This window comes from Typopeltis vanoorti, chromosome 4, assembly GCF_054136105.1.
Source record: "Typopeltis vanoorti isolate ZY-2024b chromosome 4, IOZ_Tvanoo_1.0, whole genome shotgun sequence".
NCBI classification, from domain to species: Eukaryota; Metazoa; Arthropoda; class Arachnida; order Uropygi; family Thelyphonidae; genus Typopeltis; species Typopeltis vanoorti.
In genome coordinates this window covers 159,284,764-159,312,171 of record NC_143552.1, presented here as the reverse complement: position 1 = coordinate 159,312,171, position 27,408 = coordinate 159,284,764, and the positions used below count along the sequence as shown (strand labels likewise).

The window sequence follows — 27,408 nt, the reverse complement described above, 5'->3', positions numbered from 1 at the left end:
ACTCTCTCACGTACTGATTGACTATAAGTACATAGTTTCGTCGCATCTGTGGTCGCCTCCCATGTGCGGTGATCGCCGACTGGCACGAACAGACTTGTCAGAACGTGTTTATCACGGCGCAGTCTGCACATTTTAGTTTTTTTTTTTTAATTTTGGCAAATATTAGATACTTAGTTTACGAGTAAAGGTGTTATGCCCAGCTATGCCGAAATCAATGAAAATTGCCAAACATATAAACTTCCGAGCGCTTCCGACGGACTGACGACAGTGACGATGCGTGTCACGGGGGAGGGGTGCGGTGAAAAGCGAGTACAGGTGGCTGAGAGATAGGATCGGTGCCTAATCCTCGTTAATTGATTCAGAATGATTTTTAAACTTTTTTTTTTGATAAAATAAATAATATTTGCGTATGGAACTAAAGAGCCGCAGCTTCACATCCAAAGAGCCGCATGTGGCTCGCGAGCCGCAGGTTGCCGACCCCTGACATAGGCCATTAACAAAGCTTCGCTGCCACTTAAAGTTGTCTCATCGAGTTACAAAGAAAATTCTGTGGCTTTTAAATCATCACAAAGTTTTTCATTGTCCTTTGCCATTTCGTCAATTCTTGTTAATACTGTACTGTTGCTAAGATGAGAGTTTCGCTAATAGTAAGTGGCTTCCACATTTGTCAATTAATTTTGAAAGCTTGTAAGACACAGCAAGTACCTTCTCTTGTTGGTTACTTTGTTTTGCAACCAACCCTTTAAGTCCAGGACGATTTTTAAATTTTGTCTTTAATTTGCGAAAGTATGCCACAACTTGTTTTGTTTTATTTCGATGCTTTATTCTTAAGTGCTCGATCTTTCTTGAAGGCTTCATTCCTTCGTTTGAGAAAGTTTTTTCACATATTAAGCACATTGTTAACTGCTCATTATTTATAGATGGAATAACTCCATATTTTAAATATTCACTTGAATATTGATGACACTTTCTTTTTTCACTCATTTTATAGTGCTACACGATATCAATGAAGTGCAAACCAGGGTTGTCAGATAGGCATTGGGAAAAGTATATATTGGATAAAGTTGGATAAAGCTTACAAAAAGTAGTGGATTCTGCTAAAAATAACCCAAATTAATTATTTTCAGTTTAGAAAATGCAGACCAAAAAGTAGCCCAATTACTTAACTTTCAATGTAAAAATTCTAAAAAATAAGTAGTGAATAAATTTGAACAGTATTGCCAGACATACAATATTCTGAACAGTGTTGCATAAACATACAATATAAATATGGATGCTAGATTAAATGTGGAATTTTTTTGCTTTTATTATATTAGTAGTATTATAACGCTTATTGCCCCTCCCATCGTTCACAGTGGCCCCCAGACGTTACTGCCTAGGTTAAGAACCACTGGGCTAGTCAATCCCAAATCCAGTTCACTAACCTGACATATAAACCAATGTACTGCAACTTAAATATCAGCTTATCATATGGTACTCTGTTATTCTAAGCTGTGCAATTGGGGTACTTGGTGAAACATCCAGAAAGATTAGAGAGCAGAAGGAGGGTTGGTGATGGAATAATAATGTACAAGAAGCAGTGATGGCTAAGGGGAAGGCAAAGCAAAAGTGTGACAATTCAAGAGTGGAAGAGGACAGAGAGAAAAAGCGAGAAGCCAAGAGAGTTGTTGCACAGGCGAAGGCCATGGCATATCAAGATCTTTATGATCAATTAGAAACAAAGGAAGGACAGAGAAAGATTTATCGATTGCCAAAATATGGAAATAAGGCATCAAAGGATATCTTACATGTGAGGCAGATCAAAGACTAGAGGAAGGGTATTAAGGAGGGATGTGGATATAAGAAACAGATGGAGAATATACTTTGAAGGACTTTTGAATGAAGAAAATGCAAGGACTCACAGAGAAGATGGGCAGCCTTATAAGGGGATGGTGCAGAACATTAGTAGAGTGGAAGTGAAAGAGGCCATAAACAAGATGAATAATGAAAAATCAGTGGGCCCTGACAGAATCCCAGTGGAGGCATGGAAGGCACTGGGGGAAGAGGGAATCAACCTACTTTGGGATCTGTTCATTAAAAGTTTGTCAACAGGAAAATATACCTGAGGAATGAAGGGAAAGTACTCTTGTCCCCATCTACAAGGGTAAAGGGGATACACAAGACTGTAAGAATTACAGAGGAATAAAGCTAATGTCCCACACACAATGAAAATCCTAGAAAGGGTTCTTGATGGAAGACTGAGGAAGGAAGTGGAGATTGCAAAGGAGCAATTTGGCTTCATGCCTGGTCGATCGATGACAGATGCCGTCATCGATCGACCAGGCATGAAGCCAAATTAAGTTATGGCAGATGATGGAAAAGTTTTGAGAGAAGCAACGGGAACTACATCTGGATCTACATCTGTATTTATTGATCTGGAGAAAGCGTATGATAGAGTCCCAAGCAAGAAGTCTGGAGGTCTGAGGGAGAAGAAGGCACCGGAGGAATATGTCAGGCTGGTGTAGGAGATGTACAGAAATGTGAAGACAAGAGTTCGGACCTGCCTGGAAGAGATAGAAAGTTTTCAAGTGACAGTTGGCTTGCATCAAGGGTCAGCATTAAGTCCGTTCCTGTTTAATATTGTGATGGTAGAGAGTGACGGAGGAGGTGAGAGAAGATGCACCTTGGACTATGTTGTATGTGGATGACATCGTGCTGTGTGCAGAATCAAGAGAAGAAGTGGCAGCTAAACTGGAGAGTTGGAGGAAAGTACTGGAAGAGAGAGGTATGAGACTGAGCAGAAGTAAGACAGAGTATATGTGCTGCAAAGTGGAGCTGGAGACAGATCTGAAACGAGAAGGAAATGTCATCAGGAAGGTCAGTAACTTTAGATACTTAGGTTCAACAGTGAAAGAGGATGGAGAAGCTGAGAAGGAAGTGGGATGCAGGATACAAGCAGGATGGAGGAACTGGAGAGAGAGAGAGAGATGGCTGAAGTGCTATGCGATAAGAGGGTGCTGATCAATCTTAAAGGCAAAATCTGCAGGACAGTAGTGAGACCAGCTATGACGTATGCAATGAAAACTGTGACCCTGAGGAAAAATAACATCAACAGGATGGAGGTAGTGGAGATGAGAATGCTTAGGTGGATGTGACCAGAAAGGATCGTCTGAGAAATGACTATGTAAGGGGAATGGTGAAAATTACGAACTTAGGAGCAAAGATACAGGAGGCAAGGTTGAGATGGTTTGGTCATGTGATGAGGAGGGAGAACGAGTATGTGCGAAGAATGGTCATGCAGATTGATGTGCAGAGGAGGAGGAAGCGCAGGTGGCCAAAGAAGAGATGGTGGAGGAGGACATGAGGATGAAGAACTTAGATGTGGTTACAGCCCAAGATAGGAGAATGTGGAGGAGACTCACTACAAACAGTGACCCTACTTAAGTGGAACAAGCTGCAGAAGAAGAAGTTGTGGTACTCTGTTAATGCCTTTGTAAAATAAAAATAAATAAAAATAAAAAATAGCAGAATATGCCTTTCCCTCATCAACCACTCTTGTCACTTTATTATAAATGGCAATCATATTACTAAAGCAAGAGCACTCCCTTTACAAATCCACGTTGATTCTCACAGATAAAATTACCTTCATCTACCCAATGCTGAAAATGATCCTTCACTGATTTCTGCAAGCTATTAACTACTGATGAAATACAAACTGGTTTATAGTTTGACATTTCCAGTCTTACCTTTCCTTCCTTCCAGGCACGATCTTACCTTCCTTCCACTCCTCGGGTACCTTTCCCATGCCCAGACTTTCATGGAAAAGCCAGGTCAAGGTTCTTTAGCAGATTCTCTCAAAACCAGAAGTCAAAACCAAAATTCCATCTAGCCCCACTGCTTTATTGACATCCAAAGTACTTGGTATTTGAACACACTCTCTTCTTGTACTCTAAATCTTGTACCTTCCTGATCCCTCTAATATTAATGAGAGAGAGAGTTTTGGGAATGACAGAAGAGGCGAGTATAGAAGCAGTAAGAGAGAGGGAATGAAAGAGGGGTTTGGGAATGATAGAATAGGAGAGTATAGAAACACTAGAGGACAGGGAATGACAGAAGAGGAGAGAATGGGAACAGTAGAAGAGAGGGAATGAGAGAGTGGTATGGGAAGAGTAGAAGAGAGAGAATGAGAGAGAGTTATGGGAACGATAGAAGAGGGGAGAATGGGAACAGTGGAAGAGAGGAAATGAGAGAGAGGTATGGAATGATAGAAGAGGAGAGAATAGGATGAATAGGATAAGTGGGAGAGAGAGAGAGAGTTATGGGAATGATAGAAGAGGAGAGAATGGAAAGAGTAGGAGAGAGGGAATGGTAAGAGGTGTAATGTATGGTGACTCAATGATCCGGTGTGCAAGATAGGATGCATGAGGAATGTTTGCCTGGAGGAACAATAGAAAGTGTGGCTATGGCAATTAAGAGGGGTGAAAGGGTGGATGAGATGATTGTGATGGTAGGAACAAATGACTTGAGAGGTAATGTAAATTTGGCAGCGAGAGATATGAGATTCTTGCTTGAGGTAGTACGAAAGAAGATGCAGAGAGGAAAGATAGTGTGCTTGTTGCCTAGGTATGATTGTGACGAGCTGAGCAGAAGAGCAGTAATATTGAATAACATAATAGCTAGAATGTGTCAGAACAGAGGATTGGAATATGTGGATGCTTTGAGAGCATTTGAGGACAGAGAGGAATTGTATGCGAGAGACCGCTTGCATTTGATTGAGGAAGGATGTAGGCATCTGGAGAGATTACTGTTCTGAACGAGCCGGTGTGTCAATGCAGGCTAGAATGCCCAAGGTGGATGGTAGCAGGGGTGGCCTCTTGTGGGAGAAGGGGGACAACATCAGGTAGTGCTGATCCCAGTGGCGTCTGGAGGGGGATAATGCTGAGTATAGAAATAATGGCATTTTTATGCTTTATACTAATGCCAGGAGTATCCGGAATAAAGGAGAGGAATTGGTGGCGCTGAAAAAAGAATGATTATGGAAGGATGACATTGATTGGAGAAAATTGTATAAGGACAACTGCTGTGGAAGATATGGTGGAGATACATAATGTGTTGTTCATAAAGATCTTTCATTTTTGTGAATGTGACATCATGGAGAGATTGAGATGAGATTGATGATGGGGACAAGAGACTGACTGTAAGTGAACAAGAGGTGTATGGGGAATTGAGCAAACTTGATGTTAATAAAGCTGTGGGACTTGATAATATATCACAATGTATTCTGAAGGAATGTGCCAGGGAGTTGACATCTGCCTTGACATTTTTTTTTATGAGTCTTGCACTGGGTCAAGTTCCAAAGGAGTGGAAGGAGGGCAAGATTGTACCGCTTCATAAGAGAGGGGATAGAACTCAGGCATCAAATTATAGGCCTATCTGTGTGTCAGGTGTTGTGGTTAAGTTGTTGGAGAAGCTGGTGAGAACTAGTATCTAGAATTGCGTGACAACAATGTATTATCTTTGATGGACAGCATGGATTTGCTAAAGGGAGGTCATGTTTTAGTAATCTACTTACATTACAATAAGGTGATGGATACACAGTAATATATTACTGTGTATCCCTCTGCTTTTGATAGATTACTCCATGATAAGTTGATAGCCAAACTAGAGCAGATGAGGTTGGATATTAGATTAGTGCATTGGATCAGAGACTGCTATCTGATAAGTATCAGCAAGTTGTATATGAGGGAGCAATATCCAAGAAGAGGAGAAAGTCACTATTGGTGTGTGTCATTGGTTTGTTTTAGGGCTGTTGCTGTTTAACCTGTAATTTAATGATATTGTTGAAGGTTTAGATGGGGATATTCAGTTGTTTGTAGATAATGCAAAGTTGGGACAAACTATGAAGAGTAGAGAAGATGTTGTGGCCTTACAAAGAAGACCTTAATAAATTGAGTAAATGGTATGGAAATGAGAATGTGAGTTCAGCGTTGCAAAATGTAAGGTTTTAAAATTTGGGAAACATATATGAGATGTAGAATTTATGCTTGGTGAGGATATATTGTTGGAGGTGGAGGAAATAAGAGATCTTGGGATGATAGTGAATAAGGATCTGAAATTATGAGGACAACAAAAAGAATTCTGGGAATGATGTGTAGAACACTGACTTGTAGAAGTAAGGAGATTCTTGTTCCATTGTATAAGACTTTGATTGGGGCACATGTGAACTTCTGGCACAGATTTGGTAACCTGGTTTTCAAAAGGAAGAAGCGATATTGGAAATGGTCCAGAGACAACTTACTAAGGTAGTTTCTAGTTTCTAATCTCTGGAATGTCGAATATGAGGAAAGATTGAGAAGATGCATTTACAGAGTTTAATGGATAGGAGGAAGAGGGATGATATGATAGAGACCTACAAGTTAGTAATTAGTTGTTATAGGGTCACTGTTGGAGTGGTTTTACAGCAACCTGTGGGAGATCAGGGGAGAACAGAGGACATCCCTAGAAGCTGTATAAGGAGGATGTGAGCAGGGGAGTGAGAATCAGGTTTTTTTTCATGCAGAGTTGTGAATGATTGGAATGCCTTGCCTGAGAGTGCGGTGTCTGCAGAGAATCTGAGTGTGTTTAAGGCACAGTATGATTAGCTGTGCGTATGACAAAAGGACTTCCTAGATGAGTATTTGACTCATTGGGGTCTTGGGATAATAATAATAATAAACTAAGTAAATTTATTTGGCTAATTAGATTAATAAGCCAATATTTCAGCTTGGTCAAAGTGAAATAATAGTTTACAAATTATAACAACGCTACCGTATGCAGTACAGTACTAATAAATAATGAAACATGAGTGTATAATGCTTCAGTGCACTTATGAGTAAAATAATCAGCTGGGAAAATGTCTTATACAATCTCAATTTTAGAAGACATTTTTCCACCTGGTACTGTTAATTTTTTCAAATATTGCTTAAAGACCACTTTCTTGAAATTCTAAGACTGCTATTTTGAACAATCTGAAGGCTTAGTAATGAGTGCAGCAATTTCTCCACAGTCAGCTTTTGAAAAATACCATACACAAAATTATAGGCGAGATATGTTGATGATATTTTCATCAATTGGCCAGACTCAGAAGAATCTCTTCACCGAACTTCCTTAATGGTTTAAATCAAAAAATCGAATTTACATCAAAAGTTGAAAAAGATAGATCCATTCTTCTTGGATGTTCTCAGTTGTAGATCATAGTAATCATGCTTTTGAAGTATATAGAAAAAAAGTTGAATACAGGTTGTATCTGCATGCCAGTTCCTACCACCTTGCATAAAAACAGGGTATCATCAAAGCATTAAAAGAGCATCATTATGTTATCAAGTGATATAATAAAAGAAATAGGGAAATTTACATTACAGACATTCGTTGAAAAATGGTTACAACATCAAAACTATTAGAAACATATTGAATAAACCATCGCAAGCTCCAAGACAACTACAGAGGTACAGTTTTTCTACCTTATATCAAGAACATTACAGACAAAATAGCAAAAATCCTACAAGAATATAACTTAAAAGTTGCCTTTATCAGACCTCTGCAAAAAATCTCTGCAATGTTAAGATTGTCTAAATAACCACATCAACCTATGAAGAGACCAGGAACTTATAAAATCTATTGCAGTGTTTGTTACATTTGATGGATGGTACATTATGGAGAAAACCATCAAAAAAGAATATGTCGAGAAAAAAATGAGTGCATAAATTTGGATTAGCCTTTCACTCCATCAACAAAAACCATTCAAGTTAATTGGCAAATTACTAAAATATATAGAATTTAATACTTATGTACTCAAATTTAAAGAGGCTAGTGAGATTATATGATGTCCAACTCAGTGTAATAAAAACCAAGGCCTGATATTAAATCAGCTCTGGGCTGCATAAGAGATCTACATATTGATGAATTGGGCTATGATGTCTCATAGCCTGTAAGAATGACCCATGCTCATTATATCTTGTTCCTGCATTCAAGGTCTGTCATGTGTTGAATGAATTGAAAACATGGTTTGTTATTTAGAAATGGGACATTCTGGATGTGGAGGAAACTTATTAAAAACAGCAAGCCTACTTAAGTGGGATAAGCTGAAGTAGTGGTAGTTTGTTATTTATAAATCTCTATATTAATATATCTTTATATTTGAGTTTATTGATTCTATCTAAAGTAGTACACAGTATTGTTGTACGATTGATTTATTAAGTAGTTTTACTTGTTTACGTGGTTTTTGTGCCAGTATTAATTTAATAATTATGACTACAAGCGATGGGAACTACATATATTGAAACCTTTACTAGCTGATGTAAAAGAAAATATAAATTGACTCAGAATCAACAAAGCACCAATTACTGACAGAATATTACTCAAACTCATCAAATATGGTCATAGTGAATTAATTATGGAAACAATAACCTGGTAAATTTAATTTGATCAGAATATAAAAAAATGAAATAAAAACAAATGTAAAAATTGCAGAAGGATATGGCTTTTGTCTAGAGCATAGGTTGCCAAACATTTTCGGGCCACCGCCCACTTTGCAAGACAAAAATTTTGTAACGCCCCCCATTATAACAGTTTGAATAAAACCATATTTCAAATATTTGAGACTGAATAAAACCATATTTCAAATACTCAATACTATACTGTCGACATTTCTTCTTATATTCAGACATAATGAAGTAATAAAATTTGCAAAAATATTCACAAAATAAGAGATTTAATTTACACTTTGTATGACTCCACTTATCTATCACACTTTCGACTGATGATTGTTGGCAAAGAACACAAAAAATAATGAAACTTATTCCTGAACCACTGGTATTTATAGATTTGAAATCTAGCCCGAATCGACTTGCATTCATTGACTTGTTTGCGATACCATCTTACTCGTGCTTTGAACAAGTCACTGCAAGCACCCATATTCCTGTCAAAACATGCTGAATTGAGTGAATTACCTACGTAATAGTTGACCGACATACTACTAGTTAAGACTCATCTGCTGTGTGGATAGACTAAAGCCTGTATGGCATGATCAATTTTTACAATAGCAAAAAATTAATAAATTTTTTAAGTATATAAAAAATAGAAGTTAAAATATCCTGTATGACACGTTCAATTTTCTCATTGACATAGAAAATTGATAAAAAAATTGATCGTGTAAGACGGGCATAAGATGAATTAAAATTCAATATTTAAATTTTAAATGATTATCTAATCGCAAAATCACAAAAAGAATTAATTTTTAAATATATATTATTTTCTTCTATAAAGAGCCACCGACCCCTAGATTGCCCCCAAATGCTTCTGATCCCAATACAGCCCCCCTAGAAGGCTTCAGCGCCCACTGGGGGGGGTACCTCCCACTTTGGGAACCTATTGTCTAGAACAGGGGTTCCCAACCCTATGCCCGCAGGCACCATGCCGCCCGTTGACCAGTTTGTGTGTGCCCGCCGCTGTTCAGCCATGTGCCGTATAGTTTGAAATAATCATGCAACAATTCATGGCATGCTATATGATGCATGCGTTAATAACACATGACGAGTATTAAACGCATACAATATAAAAGTAGACGCGCATTCGATGTTGTTCATTCCAGTTTAATAGTTTAAACTGGAATATCATCATATTCTCCTAATTATGAAGCACTGGCCAATGAAATGCAATGCCAAAGATCACACTAACTTACATATATATATATTTAAATTTTTATATAATGTAAACTTTTAAGTAATAAAACATTTGATTATAATGTAAACTTTGTATATATTCATTTAACAAAAGAATTCAAAAAATTTGCTTGAAAAAATAGATAGTGCCCGTCACCCTACTGGTATTTTAAAATGTGCTCTAGGAAACAAAAAGGTTGGGAACCCCTGGTCTAGAGGGTAGAAAGTTTTATCTAATATTATTTAAAAAGAACCTCACCATGTGCTGAAGAAAATATCCAGCAGTATTCCTAATAAACATGGTTGCATTTATACTTTTGGAGTCCATAGGCTCAACATCATTATGAGGCCTCAAAAGAACAAGTCTATTTCAGTTAAGCAAATTCATACGCATTTTTTTTTATTTATTGAAAATAAATCATTTCCATAATAACTCATTTTAATAAAACAAAAATAACACAACATTGGTATACATATATTTGCATTTAAGAAAAGTATAAAAATAAATCAGTTAAAATTTAAATTAAAAAAAATAACTAAAAGTTTTTTTTTCTGGCTCTAGGTTCAGCAAATATATCTCTAATGTCATCATAATTCGTTTCAACACTGAAAATGAGCATTCAGCACTTGTATTTGAAATAAGCATCATCAGAAATATTTTTAAAATTGTTTCTACGTTCGAAAAAGACCTTAACCCATCGTTTATAAATTTGTACATATTTTCAATTGAAGAATTTTTCCTTTATCATTATTAAAAAAGCTTAACTTCATCAATAAATTTTTCTGAGTCAAGTCCCATAAGTTTGTAAAATTTTGTTAATACTAGTCTTGTACTTGTCTTGATCTATATCTTTCTTCAAAAAAAAAAAAGTCAAACATATCTAATATGTCTAAATAACTTTTTGCTCTTTCATTAATTTCCAAAATTATCTTATGGCAAATGATATTAAAATTATTAACAGTGAAATTTTCTTTCCATTGTAATATAATCCCATCATAAGATTGTGAAACTTCGTCACACATTTTTTCGTGTTTTCACTCCTTCCTTCTCGTTTTTAAATGTTGTCTCATCTGTTAACAAATTTTCTACTTCATTTAAAGCAGCAAAACTATTTTTTATATCTAAAATAAAACTAACTAAAGACTGTAACAAATTATTAGCTAACAACAAATCCATATTGGGATCTTGTAGAGATTTACTAATAGTTATTCGTTGTAAAATTTTATCATAAACAACTGTTAAAATCTGTGTCTGAATTGTCAAAATGTTCAGCCAATGATGAGCTCTCTAATTTAGAAATAAGTTTTACATGAGGAGAAATAGGTAGTTCAAATAATGCCTTTTTAATTTGTTTATATTCACATTTCAAAGCCAATATAGCATCAGTTCTTGCAGATTTAACTGTTAAAGATGTTTTTCTAAATGTTTAAGGAGTATACCTCATCTTCTTGTTGAAGATGAAAAGTAATTATATACGTTTTGAATAAAACAAAAATATTGCGCTGCTTCCAGACAAGATTGAGTGGCATAGTTGTCAATTAAATTTAAGGAATGACTAGAGTATGGTATATAATGTGTAGAGGGACTATGTTTTTTCAGCATGGCTTGTAAACCTGTACAGACACCTTTCATATTGGCAGCATTATCATAGCTTTGCCCTCTGCACATTTTTATCTCCAAAGATAATTCTTCTCATTTTTTAATAACACCTCTTCTAAACATTGTGTAATAATGATGAACCTGATAAATGTTTCTCTAATGTCAGAATATGCGGTAACATACCTAAATATAACAGCTAGTTGGTCATTATGGGCAACGTTTGGCATTGAATTGAGTATTATTGCAAAATAAGCAGCTTCCTTAATTTCTGATCAGAGCCACCCTAGGAATTTAGTTGCCCAGTGCAATAGCATATTTTGCCACCCCTTCCCCCTAAAAAACTCTTAATGACATCTTAAAAGCCATGATGTTAAGCTAGGCGTCAACATGTCTGATCATAAATTCTAAATAGCATTAGCTAATGAAAATTCATAAGTTAATGAAAAATTATCATAAACTATATTTTTTTACAGAGAGAGAGAGAGAGAGAGACAATTAACCCTTGAACGGTGGAATTTTGTTCTGAAAATGTGCATCTTCATTATTATTATTATGTGGCACCTCCAGGGAGTCCAAAGATTCATCAAGGGAGGGCACCTACTTTACAACTCTCTGTCTCCACCACTCAATCCACCAACTGCAACTACACCAATGCCATCTACCACTACTAGTATTTCTACAGACAATTGCCATGAGCTCAGAATTTTTGGTTTTGGTCCTTTCGCTTATTTTCTCTTGTACTACATTAGCTGTTTCAGTTTTTAGATGATTATGCAAAGCCCCGCATTGTTTCTGAATATTGTGTTCTTTTTCCGATTTTTGTTTGCGATATTCTGAACCTGATAGTTTTTCTTTTATCAGACATATTGGAATGTTAAATTATTTTAAAAGCCAAATTCTAATAACTGCATCAAAAAAAGTTGTGCAGTGATTAACAATCACTGCACAACTGTATTTATATATTTTGATTCTATTTCTTTAATTGGTTTACTCCAAACCAGTTATCTCATAATGATCGTTTGGTCTCTTTGGTTAAATGAGATTCAACCTCAGGTCAAAGTCATCTCACAGCCAACAATGGAATCTGAAATAAATGCAAGATAGGAGGTGTTCTGCTAGTGTCACGTTGTCTGATATTAACACTGACAGTGCGATATTAAATGCAACATAATACTACATTATTTTAAATGTTTATGATTTTTAAAGAATTATATAGTACAATGAATTTTTATTATGTAAAAATTAACCAACGCCATCCTGCAGTCTAGTTTCAACAGAGAAGGAATAAGTGACTTTTTTTTATAATTTATTTTTTGTATAGTTTAGGCCAATTTTGCTGCCCCCCCCCCCAAAAAAAAAAAACTTGTTGTCCCATGCAAATGTACGTGTTGCACTGTTGGTAGAGCCGGCCCTGTTTCTGATATTAATATTTCTCTTGTTTTATTAGCTATTAATGTTATGAATTCACAACAAGTGTGGTAAGAAAGATAATTTGATCAGCCAGAACCATAGTTGGCGTATATTTTCATGTGATGTTTTAAAAACACAAATTCACTTAAATGATGTAAACACGATAAATAATTTCTGCAAAAATCAGAAAAAATATAATTTGTATTGCATTTTTGAAAATTATGGAGAGAACTACCGTGTTTGAATAAAAACTTTAGTTTAATATAACTAAAATCTACATTGACGTTTCGACCTTTATGTCAAGGTCATCTTCTGGAGCATACAACTATACACAGGAAACAAGCTATACTACAATCAAACTGGTTTGTTAAAGACACTGACTAACTGCTACAACAATTGTTGGCCTGACCTCTGGTGAAAAAATAAAAAAATAAAAATACAAAAAAAAAATAAAAAATAAAAAATAAAATAAAATAAAAAATAAAAAATTATACATCAACGCTAGAGTCCTATTATTAGTGTTGTCTACTATATACATATATTAATATCATTCCAGCCAGTTGGTATGGAATGGTTTCTAATACTGGCTAAGGATTGGCTAGAATCCTGACTTATGCTGGATCTTTCATATTAGGTAGGCTGAATGTGTGCCATCCAGATCCTTGGAATTTTCATGCCATCTTTGTTGTTGATATTTGGGTGATTTATCAGGATTTCGCGGGATTCCTTAAATTTCCTTTCGTACCAGGTTTTTGTGCGGTGTAAGGAGCAGGTGCTTTTCCAGTTGATTTGGTGTAAGGTGTTGAGTGCCTGGTCTGAGAGGCCTGCTTCACCATAATGGTTATATTTAATGTGTCTAATATGTTCTTTCTTGTGTATAGGGATTGTCCGTCCTGTTTCACCAATGTACAGTAAGTTACAGGTGCAGCGGATGCAATAGACTCCAGGGTGTGCTAATGGGAGGAGAGGATCCTTAGAGGAGTTGAATATGGTTTTAAGTTTAGTGGGTGGTTTAAAGGTGGCATTGAGGTTATAATGTTGTAGGATTCTGTTGATTTTTTCTGATAACCCTTTAATGTATGGGATGGCTATGGTTTTACTGTAATCTAGATTTGTTTTTGTTGTAGTTTTATAGAGTATTTTATTAACAGTATTTTTGTTATAGCCATTATTTATGAATGTATCACTAATGATTTTTAGTTCTTGTTTCAGGGCTTGCTGGTTAGAGCAAATAGTTGTGGCTCTGTTTTTCACCATTAAAAGGTAGTTCAACATGGTCAAGGGTTTTTCACCCTTGACGATGTTGTTTAATCTGAGTCTCGGGTCTGGTTTAGTCCCGAAGGTGTGGAAAGAGGGGAAAATAGTTCCACTTCAGAAAGGAGGATCCAAGACTACAGTTGCAAATTACCGACCGATCAGCATATCAGGAGTCGTTGTCAAGGTCTAGGAGAAAGTAGTCAAGCGAAAAATACAGGAATGGATTGATGAAAATGAGATACTGTATGGGAGACAGCATGGCTTCGTGAAGGATAGATCATGCCTCAGTAACTTGCTCAAGTTTTATAACACAGTGATGGCTGAAATGGATAAGTGTAATGGGTTTACAGTGATACTGCTGGACCTGACAAAGGCATTTGACAGGATACCACATGGAATTCTAATCCGTAAACTACAACATATGGGAATGGATATAGGATTGGTGAGATGGATAGGTGGGTGGTTGATGGAGAGATATCAGAGAGTAGTTTATTCAGGAGTAGAGTCCAAAAGGCAGCCTGTGACTAGTGGTGTGCCGCAGGGTTCTGTTCTTGGACCACTGCTGTTTAATTTGTTCATTAACGATATAGGGAAGGATCTAAGAGGAATAATTCATTTGTTTGCTGATGATGCAAAGTTGTGTAGGGCAATAGTGAATGCAGAAGATGTCAAAATCTTGCAGGACGACTTGGATAGATTGGAGTTCTGGGCTAAGGAGAATGGATGTCAATTTAATGTGACAAAGTGTAAGGTTATGCATTTTGGGGTGAAAGGATTAGCAGCAGTATATCACATTTGTGGAACTGTACTCCAGGAGATTGATGAGGCCAGGGACTTGGGAGTGTTGGTGGATAGGGAGATGAAGTTTAGGGGGTCACATTGCAAAAGTAGCTAAATCAGCTCATCAACTCACTTGGTTGTTGAAAAATACCTTGACGAGCAGAGACAAGCAAGTTATTGTACCTCTGTACCGAGCCTTAATAAGACCTCATCTCGACTACTGTGCCCAGATGTGGTCACCTAGGTTCCTTCTTGATGGGGAGGAGGTGGAGAGGATCCAGAGGCAAGTGACCAAGATGATAGCAGGTCTATGGAATTAACCATATGAGAACAGGTTGAAGATTTGTGGGTTGCAGAAATTAGTTGATAGGTGGAAAAGTGGAGATATGATTGAGACATTCAAATTGCTAAAGGGTTTCTATAGGATTAACTCAGAGGATATTTTTGAGATCAGGACTGGTGGTGGGAGAACTAGGGGACACCTATGGAAGCTGGGCAAGAGTGTGGTTAGCAGGGGTATTAGAACTGGGTTCTTTACTTTTAGAGTGGTAAATGAGCGGAATCAGCTGCTAGAGTCTGTTGTGGGTGCTAGGACGGTGAGTGAGTTCAAGGCAAGGTATGATAGATACTGTGAGAATGTCATATAGTTGTGTGGACATGATGTTTAGGGCTTCCCTCGATGAGTCTAAGGACTCCCTGGAGTCACCCGTAAAATAATAATAATACTAATAAAAAGCTAACCCTAGCTTACTCAGTCACTAAATGGTAGCTATTATTCTTTTTAAAACCTCTCTCTCTCTCTCTCCAATAACTTTTTTCAGATTGTATTTGTTTCATCAATTCAGAATCAGTTCGACTATTTACAGAACTTGATTTTCTTTTGCGATATGTTGCACATCGCTCGTATATGCTCAGTAAAATGCCCGCGATCATGTAAAGTTTATGTTATATTTCTCCAGTCATTAAAACCCTTCATTAAGCTATTATTTAACTTAGAAAACAATTTGCAAACAAAGCAGTAACTTGTTTTGCTGGTTTCTGAAAAAATTAGCCACTCCCACTTCTCCTTTGTTCCATTTGCCTTTTTACAGTAAAAATATGATTCATTTACATTTCTGACATATGTTCTATTGCATTCTGTGTATTCTTTTTTTAAATTTTCGATTTTACTGACATTCTAAGACATATTTTTTAAAATATGCTCGATAAATTGTCCATTAATACTAATTTTCCACACCGCTGTATCGGTAGGATATAGCTTGCTTACTGGTCAGTACAGAATCGGATTGAAAATTTTCTTCCAAACCCTCTTGATTTGTTTCATTTACTCCTTTCTCTCTTTCTATGTTTTCCACATTATTTTGATGTTCTTCATTTTCACTTTTGTCTCCTCATGATACTGATACCAATGTTTCGCTTTCATTCCAAGAAGTTTGAGGTATAACTTCAGTTCAATGAAATTCTTCACTTTCATTTTCCGAAGAACGCAAGAAAGACCAAATTGCCCCTTTTGACTTTTTAGCTCATTTTTCTTTTCTCTGAGTTGTCGTCTTTTACTAGTTCTGGATTCAAACTTTCTTGGCATCATTATGTGTATTATACTATCAAAAGTGAAATAAATATTTATTAAATCCAAAATAAACATATAAATAAATAAAATAAATAATTACCTGAAAAGCTAAAAAAAAATAAAAACAGAAACAGTAGTATCTTGATTTTGTTAAAATAAATGAGTAACAGTAAAGTAAGAATAATAAATTCATTGAAAAATATATTCTTACTGATTGTGACAACTACTTTAGTCATATATTTATGTATATATACTTGTATGCTGCTTTAAAATACTAGCCAAATAACGGTAACTAAGCTATAAGTTGTTACGCGTGCATACAAACGATACTTAACTCCTTACCGGCCGAGGTGGATGAAATAGCCAGACCACCCCAGCATTTTCCATGGATCAAAACTTCATAGGCATTGTACCTTTTATCATGCAATTCCCTCTCTCTGCAGTTAATCCCTTAACAGATATTTTAGAGCCATGGATTATCTGTGGTGGAGCGACCATTCTTCGACTTTACGTGTACTGTGTTACTTGGGATTTCCTTTATTGTCCTTCGATATGTGTGAAATGAAATAATCAATCCTGAAATGACAGACCAGCCTTTGCAACGAATCTGTTTAGTAGTAGTAAATTTGCTGTCTTTTATTCTTCAAATCAGTGCAATGGAACAAGACAACTTTATGTTTTTTCACTTTACTGACAATGTAGAAGATTTTTTTCACGAATTTTCAAATGTTTGTTCAAATGTATGGTTTTAAAATGTGGCCCCATAGAGAGTGAGGCCCCACTTGCTCCTAATCAAGTATAATAGTTGAGTTACTGAAGGATCACTTTACAAGGGTATATCATCCAGTTGAGGTTACTGCTATAACAGATGTGTGACAGGGACTGATTTGAGAACAGAGGTGGATGAATTGGAGGTTCTTCAAATATTGAAGAATCTCAATGTAATTGCAGCCATGGGATATCAGCTCGTATTTTACAAGAATGTGCAAAGGAACTGGCATTGCCTCTGTCTTTAAGTCTCAGTGCTGGCAGATGTCCCGATGTCCTCCACTAATATCGGCTGAAGAATTAGCAATTTCAACATTAATTCGAAATGGCTAGAAACTTGGAAAGAAAAATTGCCACCAGACTAAACTAAACAGGTATATCCTTCCCAACCAAAATCCAAAAGGGATTGAGCTTCCAAGTCATTTATGGAAAAGCTTAAATAGGATGCACACAGTATCTGCACAGACAGCTTACACAAGTGGGGAAGATCACCTACACCCCAAGGGAGTGAAAAGAGGGCAGGATAATTTCTTTGCATATGGATGGTTCTAAGATTGCAGCATCAAATTATATATAAGAAAAATTGCCACCAGACTAAACTAAACAGGTATATCCTTCCCAACCAAAATCCAAAAGGGATTGAGCTTCCAAGTCATTTATGGAAAAGCTTAAATAGGATGCACACAGTATCTGCACAGACAGCTTACACAAGTGGGGAAGATCACCTACACCCCAAGGGAGTGAAAAGAGGGCAGGATAATTTCTTTGCATATGGATGGTTCTAAGATTGCAGCATCAAATTATAGACCAGTCATTATCTCAGGAGTGGTGATAAAAAGTATAGGAATAGTGGATAAGAATATGATACTCTATGAAGAGCAGCATGGCTTTGTGAATGGCCAGTCATGCCTTAGTAATTTATTAACTTTTTATAATAGAGTGATAGCTGAATTGGATAAAGGGAATGTTGATGATACTGCTGGATTTTGTAAAGGCATTTGACAGAATACCACATGGAACTCTGTTACAAAAATTAGAACAAATGGGGATGGATATGAAACTGGTTATATGGATACAAAGTTGGCTGATAGACAGCTACCCAAAAGTAATATATGGAGGTGCAGAATCCAGAAAACAGGTGATTAATGGTGTGCTGCAAGGCTCTGTGCTAGGACCTCTACTGTGTAATTTCTACATAAGTGATATAGGAAATAATTTGAAGGAAATATTCAGTTTTTGCTGATGATGCAAAGTTAGGTAGTGTAATAGTTAAGTAAGGTCAATATGGGCAAAAGATAATGGGTGTTTGTTTAACATGGTAAAATGTAAAGTTATGCATTTTTAAATAAATAGATTATAAGCTGTGTATCTCATTAATTGAACTGTGCTCCAGGAAATAGATGAGGTTAGGGTTTTAGGGGTGGTAGTAGATAATGAATTGAAAGTTTAGAGGGCATATCGCTAAGGTTGTCAAGGTAGCTCTATTGTAGAACACACCAACTAGACATAAGGAAGTTATTCCTCTTTATAAGGCCTTGATACATCTGCATGCAGATGTGGATGAATCTGGATGACAATGTTCCTTGAGAATGAGAAAGTGGTAGAGAGTATCCAGAAGGGAATTATGAAGATGTCCTTTGAAGATAGATTGAGGAGTTGTGGGTTGTAAATTTGGTTGATAGGTGAAAAGAGGGGATATGATAGAAACATTTAATTTACTTAAAGAGTTTTATAGGATTGATGCAGGGGAAATGTTTCACCACTTGGCTAAAGGGGATAGAAGAAGAGGTCATTCCTGGAAGTTGAGTAAGAGTGTGGTTAGTAAAGGTGTGAGGACTAGATTTTTTGCATGGAGAATGGTGAATGAATGGAATGGATTGCCAGAATCAGTTGAGTGCTTTTGTTTATTAATGAGTTCAAGAAGTATGATAGATATTGTGTGAATACTTGTGATTTCATGTGTCTATAGCAGGAGATCATTAAGATAGGTCTGGCTGCCAGCATTCGCTGAACATGGCTAAACGGTCCTCATATCAAGAAAATTGACATACAAATAAATGCAGTGATGAGGACAATAACAGGTCATGTCAAATCCACTCCCCTCTACTGGCTTCCAATTTTGAGCAATATTGCACCACCAAACCTGCACAGACAAGATGCTGTAGTTAAAGAGTATAAAAAAATAAACAGCAATCCGCTGTGCTGTTCCTAATATATGAAGACCTCCCACATATAAGTATAAATTGCCTTAAATCCCAATGTCCTCTACTAATACTGGCTGAAGAATTAGTAAATAGCAATTTCAGCGTTAATTCGAAATGCTAGAAACTTAGAAAGAAAAATCGCCACCAGACTTATACAAGTATATTCTTCCCAAGAAAAATCCGAAAGGGATTGAGCTTCCATGGCATCTATGGAAAAGCTTAAATAGGATGCACACAGTATCTGCACAGACAGTTTACACAAGTGGGGAAGATCACCTACACCCCCAATGTGACTGTGGGGCCAAAAACCAAACCATCTGGCATATTGTGGAGGACTGCAGCATAAGAGCCTACCCTGGTGATCTGAGAGACTTTTTTTTTTAAGGCATATAATTCAGCTCTTGAATGGCTAGCTGAACTAGACTTAAAATTTTAGTGACTTTTTTTTATCTGATATTTTTTATGTACACTACCTGTTTCATTTTTATTGGCTGAACAAATATGTATTTATATATTTTGATGTCATGTGTCTTTTTTATGCCATACACTAAATAAATAAATGTGTGGATATTTTGGGTCTCCCACAATGAGGCTTTGGACTCCATGGAGATGCCTGTACAGTAATAGTAATGTAGAATGTAACCAAGCAGGAAAACCTTCTAGAACTATCTCTCATTTAGGGTATTTAATAATAAGGTGATACACCTTTTCTACTTGTATTTGGACAATATATGACTTCTGTATTGATTTAATCTTGGTATCTTCTTGGTTCTTACTCCCACTGATGAGACTTTAGTAAAGGTCAGAACTAGTCTTGATAATGCCCCTCCCATAATAGTTTTGCATTATAGGACACTAAGGCAACTGATGTGAAGTCAGCAGCCTCTGTATACAAGTAGATTGCAAAGTTACTTCATGCTTATGCTCACTTGGGTATTGGATTAAAACAAGAATATAATTTCTCATCAAGTATAATACACATTACAAAATATAAGACTATTGTTTAATTGACCATATATTTAAAACATACTTCTGTTCGTACAAATTGCCTACCGATTTCACTAGTAACTGACTAGCTTTCTCAAGGCTTGCACAGAACAAAAAATGGTAAATGCAAAAAGGTTTAAGAATACAAAGAACCGTTAGTACCTGTTAGGTAGCTAAGGTAACACATTCGCGTGACATATCTACTCAGTATCATGAACATGCGTTACATGCAAACGCGTAATATGATAGTGCTTTTGAATCTAATATTGTTGGCTACACCTTGTGGCAGTGGGTAGAGACTTTTTTTCCACACATAAAGTCCATTTTTAGAATGTAATGTTAGATCCAAAAGCACTATCATCCTAGCAACAGCAAAACAAACACAACTGAATACCACTCCATATGATAGGAAAGCTATTCGGAACTTGAGGAAGAACAAAGAAATAATAATAACTAAAGCAGACAAGGGGAATGCTGCCGTTATACTCAACTCAAAAGACTATTTTAAGAAGATAAACGACTTACTATCTGACAGTTCCATGTACAAAATCCTCAACAGAGATCCTACCATGAAGAATCACAATGAGACAAACTTCTTGATCCGTAACATGAATACTTGGCCTGTAGAACTAAAATGAAAACTTAAATCCTCACATCCCATTACTCCTAGACTGTATGGGTCACCTAAAGTGCATAAAGAAGAAGTGCCACTTCGTCCGATTGTGGGTGGCAGGTCTTCCCCAACGTACCTATTGGCTAAACACCTAGCGAACTTACTTAAGGGAAAAATTAGACAGAGTCCTACTTAAAAAATTCTCAACACTTTGTGGACAAACTCAAAACGTTAAAATAACACAAACAAACATAATGGCCAGTCTAGACTCAGTGTCTTTGTTCACGAATGTACCAGTAGAAGAAGTAATGAACACTATCAAAGATATCTTTCCTGCAGATATTACAAAGATGTTCAAGCATTGCCTACAATCAAATTTTTTCAAAGTTAACAACAAGGTTTACAAACAATTAGAAGGCCTAGCCATGGGCAGCCCTCTGTCGCCACCATGTGCAGACCTTTTCATGGAGAAATTTGAAGATGAAATCTTCACCAGCATTACTCCTAAACCTTCTACATGGTGGAGATATGTGGATGATATCTTCATCATATGGAAGGACAACTTAGAAAACCTACATATGTTTGTTAATAGAATCAGTGCACTCCACAATAAAATAAAATTTACTCTAGAAGTAGAAAATAACGAACAGCTACACTTTTTAGACTTATTAGTAAAAAGACAAGGTAACAGTTTCAAACTGTCAATTTACAAAAAACCAACAGACACTGGACGATATCTACATTACTTTTCAAACCACCATAGGTCACAGAAACATAGCATCATCCACATGTTGAGAAATAGAGCTAGAAAATTTATCTCTGAAGAGGAAGAAGTTCAAGCAGAACTGTCTCAAATAGTTACAACACTATCACAAAATGGTTATCCTCGAAACATCATCAACAAATTTCTATACAAATATAACCAACAACAAAGAACAGTCTCCCAGCAAATTTCAACAGCAGTCATCCCCTTTATAGGTTCAACTTTCACAAAAATTATGAGATTCTTAAAGACCCATACCATCAGGATTGTATTTAAACCAACAAATAACTTAAGACAGTTTCTAAGATCTCCTAAAGACAGTGTTCCATTTTATAAATATCCAGGTGTGTATAATATTCCTTGCACGTGCGGTCTTTCCTACATTGGACAGACTTCGAGAAGCCTGGAAATAAGACAGAAAGAACATGTCAGCAATGTTAATCACAACAGAACGATCACCTCCGGATTGGCACATCACTTTTCAACTTCGAACCACACTATAGACTGGAATAACAGCTCCATGCCCTACGTAGACGAGGATTACAGACATCGAGTATTTAAAGAAGCAGCAGTGCAGTTGTACTACGTACGGGCAGTAACCTAAACAGAAATCAGGGGGCCATACTGAACGATACTTGGAAAAATTTAATTAATTCCTTCAGTTCAACAGAACTACAGTACGCGAATAATCATATTACGCGTTTGCATGTAACCCGTGTTCATGATACTGAATAGATATGTCACGTGAATGTGTTACCTTAGCTACCTAACAGGTACTAACGTTTCTTTGTATTCTTAAACCTTTTTGCATTTACCATTTTTTGTACTGTGCAAGCCTTGAGAAAGCTAGTCAGTTACTAGCGAAACCGGTAGGCAATTTGTACGAACAGAAGTACGTTTTAAATATATGGTCAATTAAACAATAGTCTTATATTTTGTAACATTTTATGACCGAAAACATGTACAATTTATAATACACATTGTAACCAAGCAGAAAAACTTTCAATATCTTGCATTGAAAATTTGTAGATGTTCATAATATAATATGGTCATATTAAATATAAATTTTTTTTTCATACTTAAATGTTTTGGTCAAATTTGGTATTCACTTCTTAATGTGAAATACAATTTCTTAAAAAGAGATAAGTTATTAATAATTTGTGATATGAACTTGAACATTTTTGGAATTTTAACTATTATGTGAAGTAGTTGAAGCCAGCTATTTAGAACTCCATGTTATAAAACTTGGAATACAGTTAGGATTTACTTAATCCATTTACACACACAAAAATGACCATGGTTTTTCTTTTTTTATGTTCAGGTACGTCTAACAAGAAGATTTAAAATACATAGCATTCCTAGTTTTGTACTTATTGATGGAATATCAGGAGAAGTTATTACGCCTCATGGGAGAGATCATATAGCTGAAGATCCAAAAGGATGTAATTTTCCTTGGAGACCACGGAATCCTATAGATGTATTAAAAGAAATAAAATTTATTAGCAATGAAGGAGCTCATTATGAATTCGAAGCTTTGTCTGGGTGTTTGAAAGGCTTGTATTTTTCAGCACACTGGGTAAGACCCATTTTTAAACAATTCAGTTAATAAGTTTTGGATAATTATTCATCTTTATTTAGTTAAAACTTTTAATATGGGTAAAAAATTCTTTACATATAAACCTTTCTTGAAACCGAAGAATATTTATGTGGTGAACTCAGATGACTGTGCTCTTTTGGTTGAAAGAAGACCTTGGTTCAAATCCCATGAAGGATGCAAAGAATGTTTTGTGTGAATCTTTATATGATCTGCAGAAATATATTTAGTGATGATTTGTGAATGGAAGCAAGCTTTGAAGGTACTCATTTTAAAGTACTCCTTTTCTTTTAATTTAAGACACACTTTGTCATTGTTTTCCCAGTGTTGTTTTAGGTCTATAAAAACTTATATAAAAAGAAAAAAAAAGTAAAAACAAAAGATATTGATTTATTAGGCAGGTGCATGGAGATTAGTTGTGACTTCTTTTAAATGATGGTTGGGAAGACAGTGGACTGTTTGAACACAGAGGAAGATGGAATGTCAGAAGAAATTACTGTAGTCCCCTCCCAATCTGCAGATGGGGGGGGGACTACGTCTTGGTTATCATATCGAGTTATTTTACTGAATAATGGCCCCAAAGTGCAAGAATGGTGATGCTAGCAATCTGGATATGCCAAAGAGAAGCCTTAAAGTGCTTCCTTTTTTAAGTGAAAAGGTGAAAGTTCTCGACTTCATAAAAATAATAAATAAATAAATAACATGTATACTGAGGTTACTAAGATTCCATTCACATTCAGATAACTTTTATTATACAGTATATTGTTATAATTGTTCTACTTTATTATTACTTATTGTTGTTAATCTCATAGTGTGCCTAATTTATAAATTAAATTTATCATATGTATGTATATGAAAAATCATAATATATATAGGGTTCGGTACTATCCACGAGAGTTTTGGAAATGTATCCTTTACGGATAAGGGGGGGGATACTGTATTTTATCTCATTGGGGGGGGTGAATCATATAGCTGAAGATCCAAAAGGATTTAATTTCAGAAATCAGGGCAACTTACAAGAAGTGATGATGAATATAGGATAATAACAGAAGAAGGATATCAGAATGATTACATTAAAAAGAAAAAAAAAAGAAAGAGACAAGGAACATAGTAAGAAGTGTTTTAAAACTGAATGGAGAAAAAATATATAGGAAAAAACTATTTAAAAATTATATAGTTGATGTGGTCAACTGTATACTTTAGACTTGGTCTAGAGCTTAAAAATACTTAACTGAAAAGCATAGCTGAATGTATATTTCTAATTGGGAGTTAATTTGTTTTTTTCTACATCAACTATTTGGCTGTTATTATCCCAAAACACTCTAGAGATTATTTTTCTTCAAATATTCTTTCTATTTTTTTTTCAAATTAATTAGCTGTTTCATTGTTTCATCATATTTAACCCTTCCTCTTCCCAACTGGGCATACTTCATCTTATATAAAAAATTTCACCTACTTGAAATCTTGTTTTAAGTGTTGCTGATATCATGATTAGTTTTGATGTCACTCAAGGAACTGACTCCTTAATGCTGCTTAAAAATGTCTCCACCTCCCCCCCCCCACTTTCAGACTTTGTTGACCTCTTCAGTTTTGTTATCTGTGTCAGTTATTTCACTTGGAAGTAATATGTAAACAGGTAGCGGGCACAGCAATCATATCTCTCTTCTCCCCTAGTCAATTTCTTTATGCAGCATTTCAACGAACTTGCTCTTGATACTGTAGTTCTCAAAAATCTTATTTGGCTAGGATAGATTGATGATGTGTTCTCCATTTCACCACATGGCTCAAACATATTAGACTCTTCTTGCACCTCAACAGACTGTCCTCAAAATCCACTTAAAAAAAGAAAATGAAACAAATTTTGTCTTTTCTAGACACTTTAATCATGTCTTCCTAATGGTACTCTTTCTTTCTCAATTTACAGAAAACCTTCCCACATGGGTAGATGCAGTCATAACCTTTCCCATCATCACTGTCTCCACCTCCCAACAATATAATGTTATATGGATGTTTGTTTCTATATATGATTTATGCTTAATTAGTTGTTTACTTAAATCTATCCTTTCTTACCTAAAACCTTATACAATCAAAATCCTACTGGCTGCTCTATTGTTATATATTTACCTTTCGTTATTTATTCTTTCTTCTCTTAGTTTAATCTTATTCTTATATCTAGGATTGTTTCCTCTTCAGATACTGGCGAATTTATATTTTGCTGTGCCAGCCAGTATCCTATAGTAGAAAAGATCCTTACTCATGGAGACAATACTAGATTCTTAGCTTTCTTACACAATATCTTATTTAAACTGCCATATAGATTCAGATTATTGCAGTCGTGACCTAAATCTATATTTATATTCACTCTCTAAGTTCCCGCCAAAATAGGTTCTATTTTTATAAGTGGTAAGTTGGAATCGTAATCAGGCATGACTCAGGTTCAGGTAAATATGACATGTTTATTGGAATATCTAATACACAATACAAAATTCATACACTCAATTATGCTCAATACTAAATAAAACTCGAATTAAGAGGTTAACACTTTCTAAATTAATTAAACATGCTAAACACAGTAAATGCATATTGGGATAGATAGCAAATGATATGAAGTTAAGCTAAATACCTTTCAGTAGTATTACTCGCAAGAGAAAACTAACAAATGTTCTAATGTTACTGAGATACTAAATTCTATTATTCTTATCGCATCAAGTTAATCTTATCACATACAAAATTGAAAAAAGATCTCTTCCAAACAATTCTTCTTACTCTCAAAGGAGGTTAACTTTCTAAATAGAGACTGTCCAGAGTTCTTTAGAATGCAGTTCTTAATTTCACATTCGTAAACAATCTTCTCTCTTCTAATGAACTTTCACACAAAATTAGTGTAATTGCACCTCATCGAGCCTTTTCCCGCATTGTTCTGCACCACGTGTATGTCTGGATACTTCTCATCTATTGGCTGTCCATACGGCAATGTAGGGGTTACACTATTTTCATTCCTTCTGCCGAAAACGGACTCAAAATCTTTGCATTTCAGGAACAACTTGATGGGACTTTTCAGCGACTGCTTGATTCTGCTAGGACTGGAATTTTTACCTTCAGCTTTGCATAGAATCCTACTTCATTTCAAGAACGCTTGCAGTCCGACATCTTATCGCAGACTTCACCCCCCCCCCTTTACGCGAAACTGCCTGCTAACTTCCGAACCACCAAAACAGGAAAACATTATGACAAGAGAGAGCTTTCCGATACGGGCTCAACCCCTTATATTCTTCTATAGAGCACCCTCTTTTCTCAGTCCCCTTTATGCACACAGCCCTTATCTTTTCACTCCTTTGGGTTCATCCTTCGCTTTTACGACGCTGTTATACTTGGATTCACAGAATACATGGCAACGTAATTTTCCGAGTAAGCTATAGCCACTAGCATTACGCTGTACACGTGTAGCTTTATGCCTTCCAGGAATTATTATTTAGCAACTTTTTAGATGACTCACAGTAAATTTTACATATCTTAAGTGAGGCTTAAATTAAAAATCAGATTATCTCTCTTTATAGACATACTTAAAATGAAATCTTAATATAATTACCACAGCTTAAATATAAGGTACTTAAAATAAAGAATACAAATTTTACATAAAGTGAAGAAGTTTCACTTTTAATTACAACTGATGTGCAGGTATTTCTCTTTGCCAGCAAGTTTTATATGTTAGGTTCTAAATGAATGATTTCTTATCAAGATTCCTTCATTTAGGATCTAACAATAGTGTCATAAAAAAAAAATAAAATAAAATAAAAAAAAACCAGTTAACAGAGCTGTCACTCTCGCAGCTAACTTTCCTTCATTCATCTTGCCTTTCTATCCAATGGCTACAGTGCCAAAAATATTAACAGAATACTTTTTCTTTCCCCACATCTTACATTCCTCTTAATACATATAGATTACAGTAATGTTATTACTGTTTCCAATATCCTTGACGCAGGAACAAGATTCAAAAAAAGACTCTTATTATTTTTAAATAAAATTTACTCAACTGGTATCCCCCCCCAATAGAATGGAAAAAAGCAATTGTGATTCCTATCTTTAAGAAAGGTAATAGAGATGACCCTAAAAACTATAGAGGTATCAGTATACTAAATTTCTGTTACAAAATATATAGAAGAGTCTTAAATAACAAACTAATGA

At 35.6% G+C, this 27,408-nt stretch overlaps 1 protein-coding gene across 3 annotated transcripts in view; it reads left to right on the top strand.

The window, feature by feature from the left end:
• LOC150107795 (nucleoredoxin-like) overlaps positions 1-27,408 on the top strand; it is a 199,122-nt gene that overhangs the window by 13,048 nt on the left and 158,666 nt on the right. For all 3 annotated transcript variants that reach the window (XM_090391551.1, XM_090391550.1, XM_090391549.1), the window contains exon 2: positions 22,951-23,205. In XM_090391551.1, the coding sequence (XP_090247677.1) occupies positions 22,951-23,205 (255 nt within the window). The remainder of the gene's footprint in view (positions 1-22,950; positions 23,206-27,408) is intronic.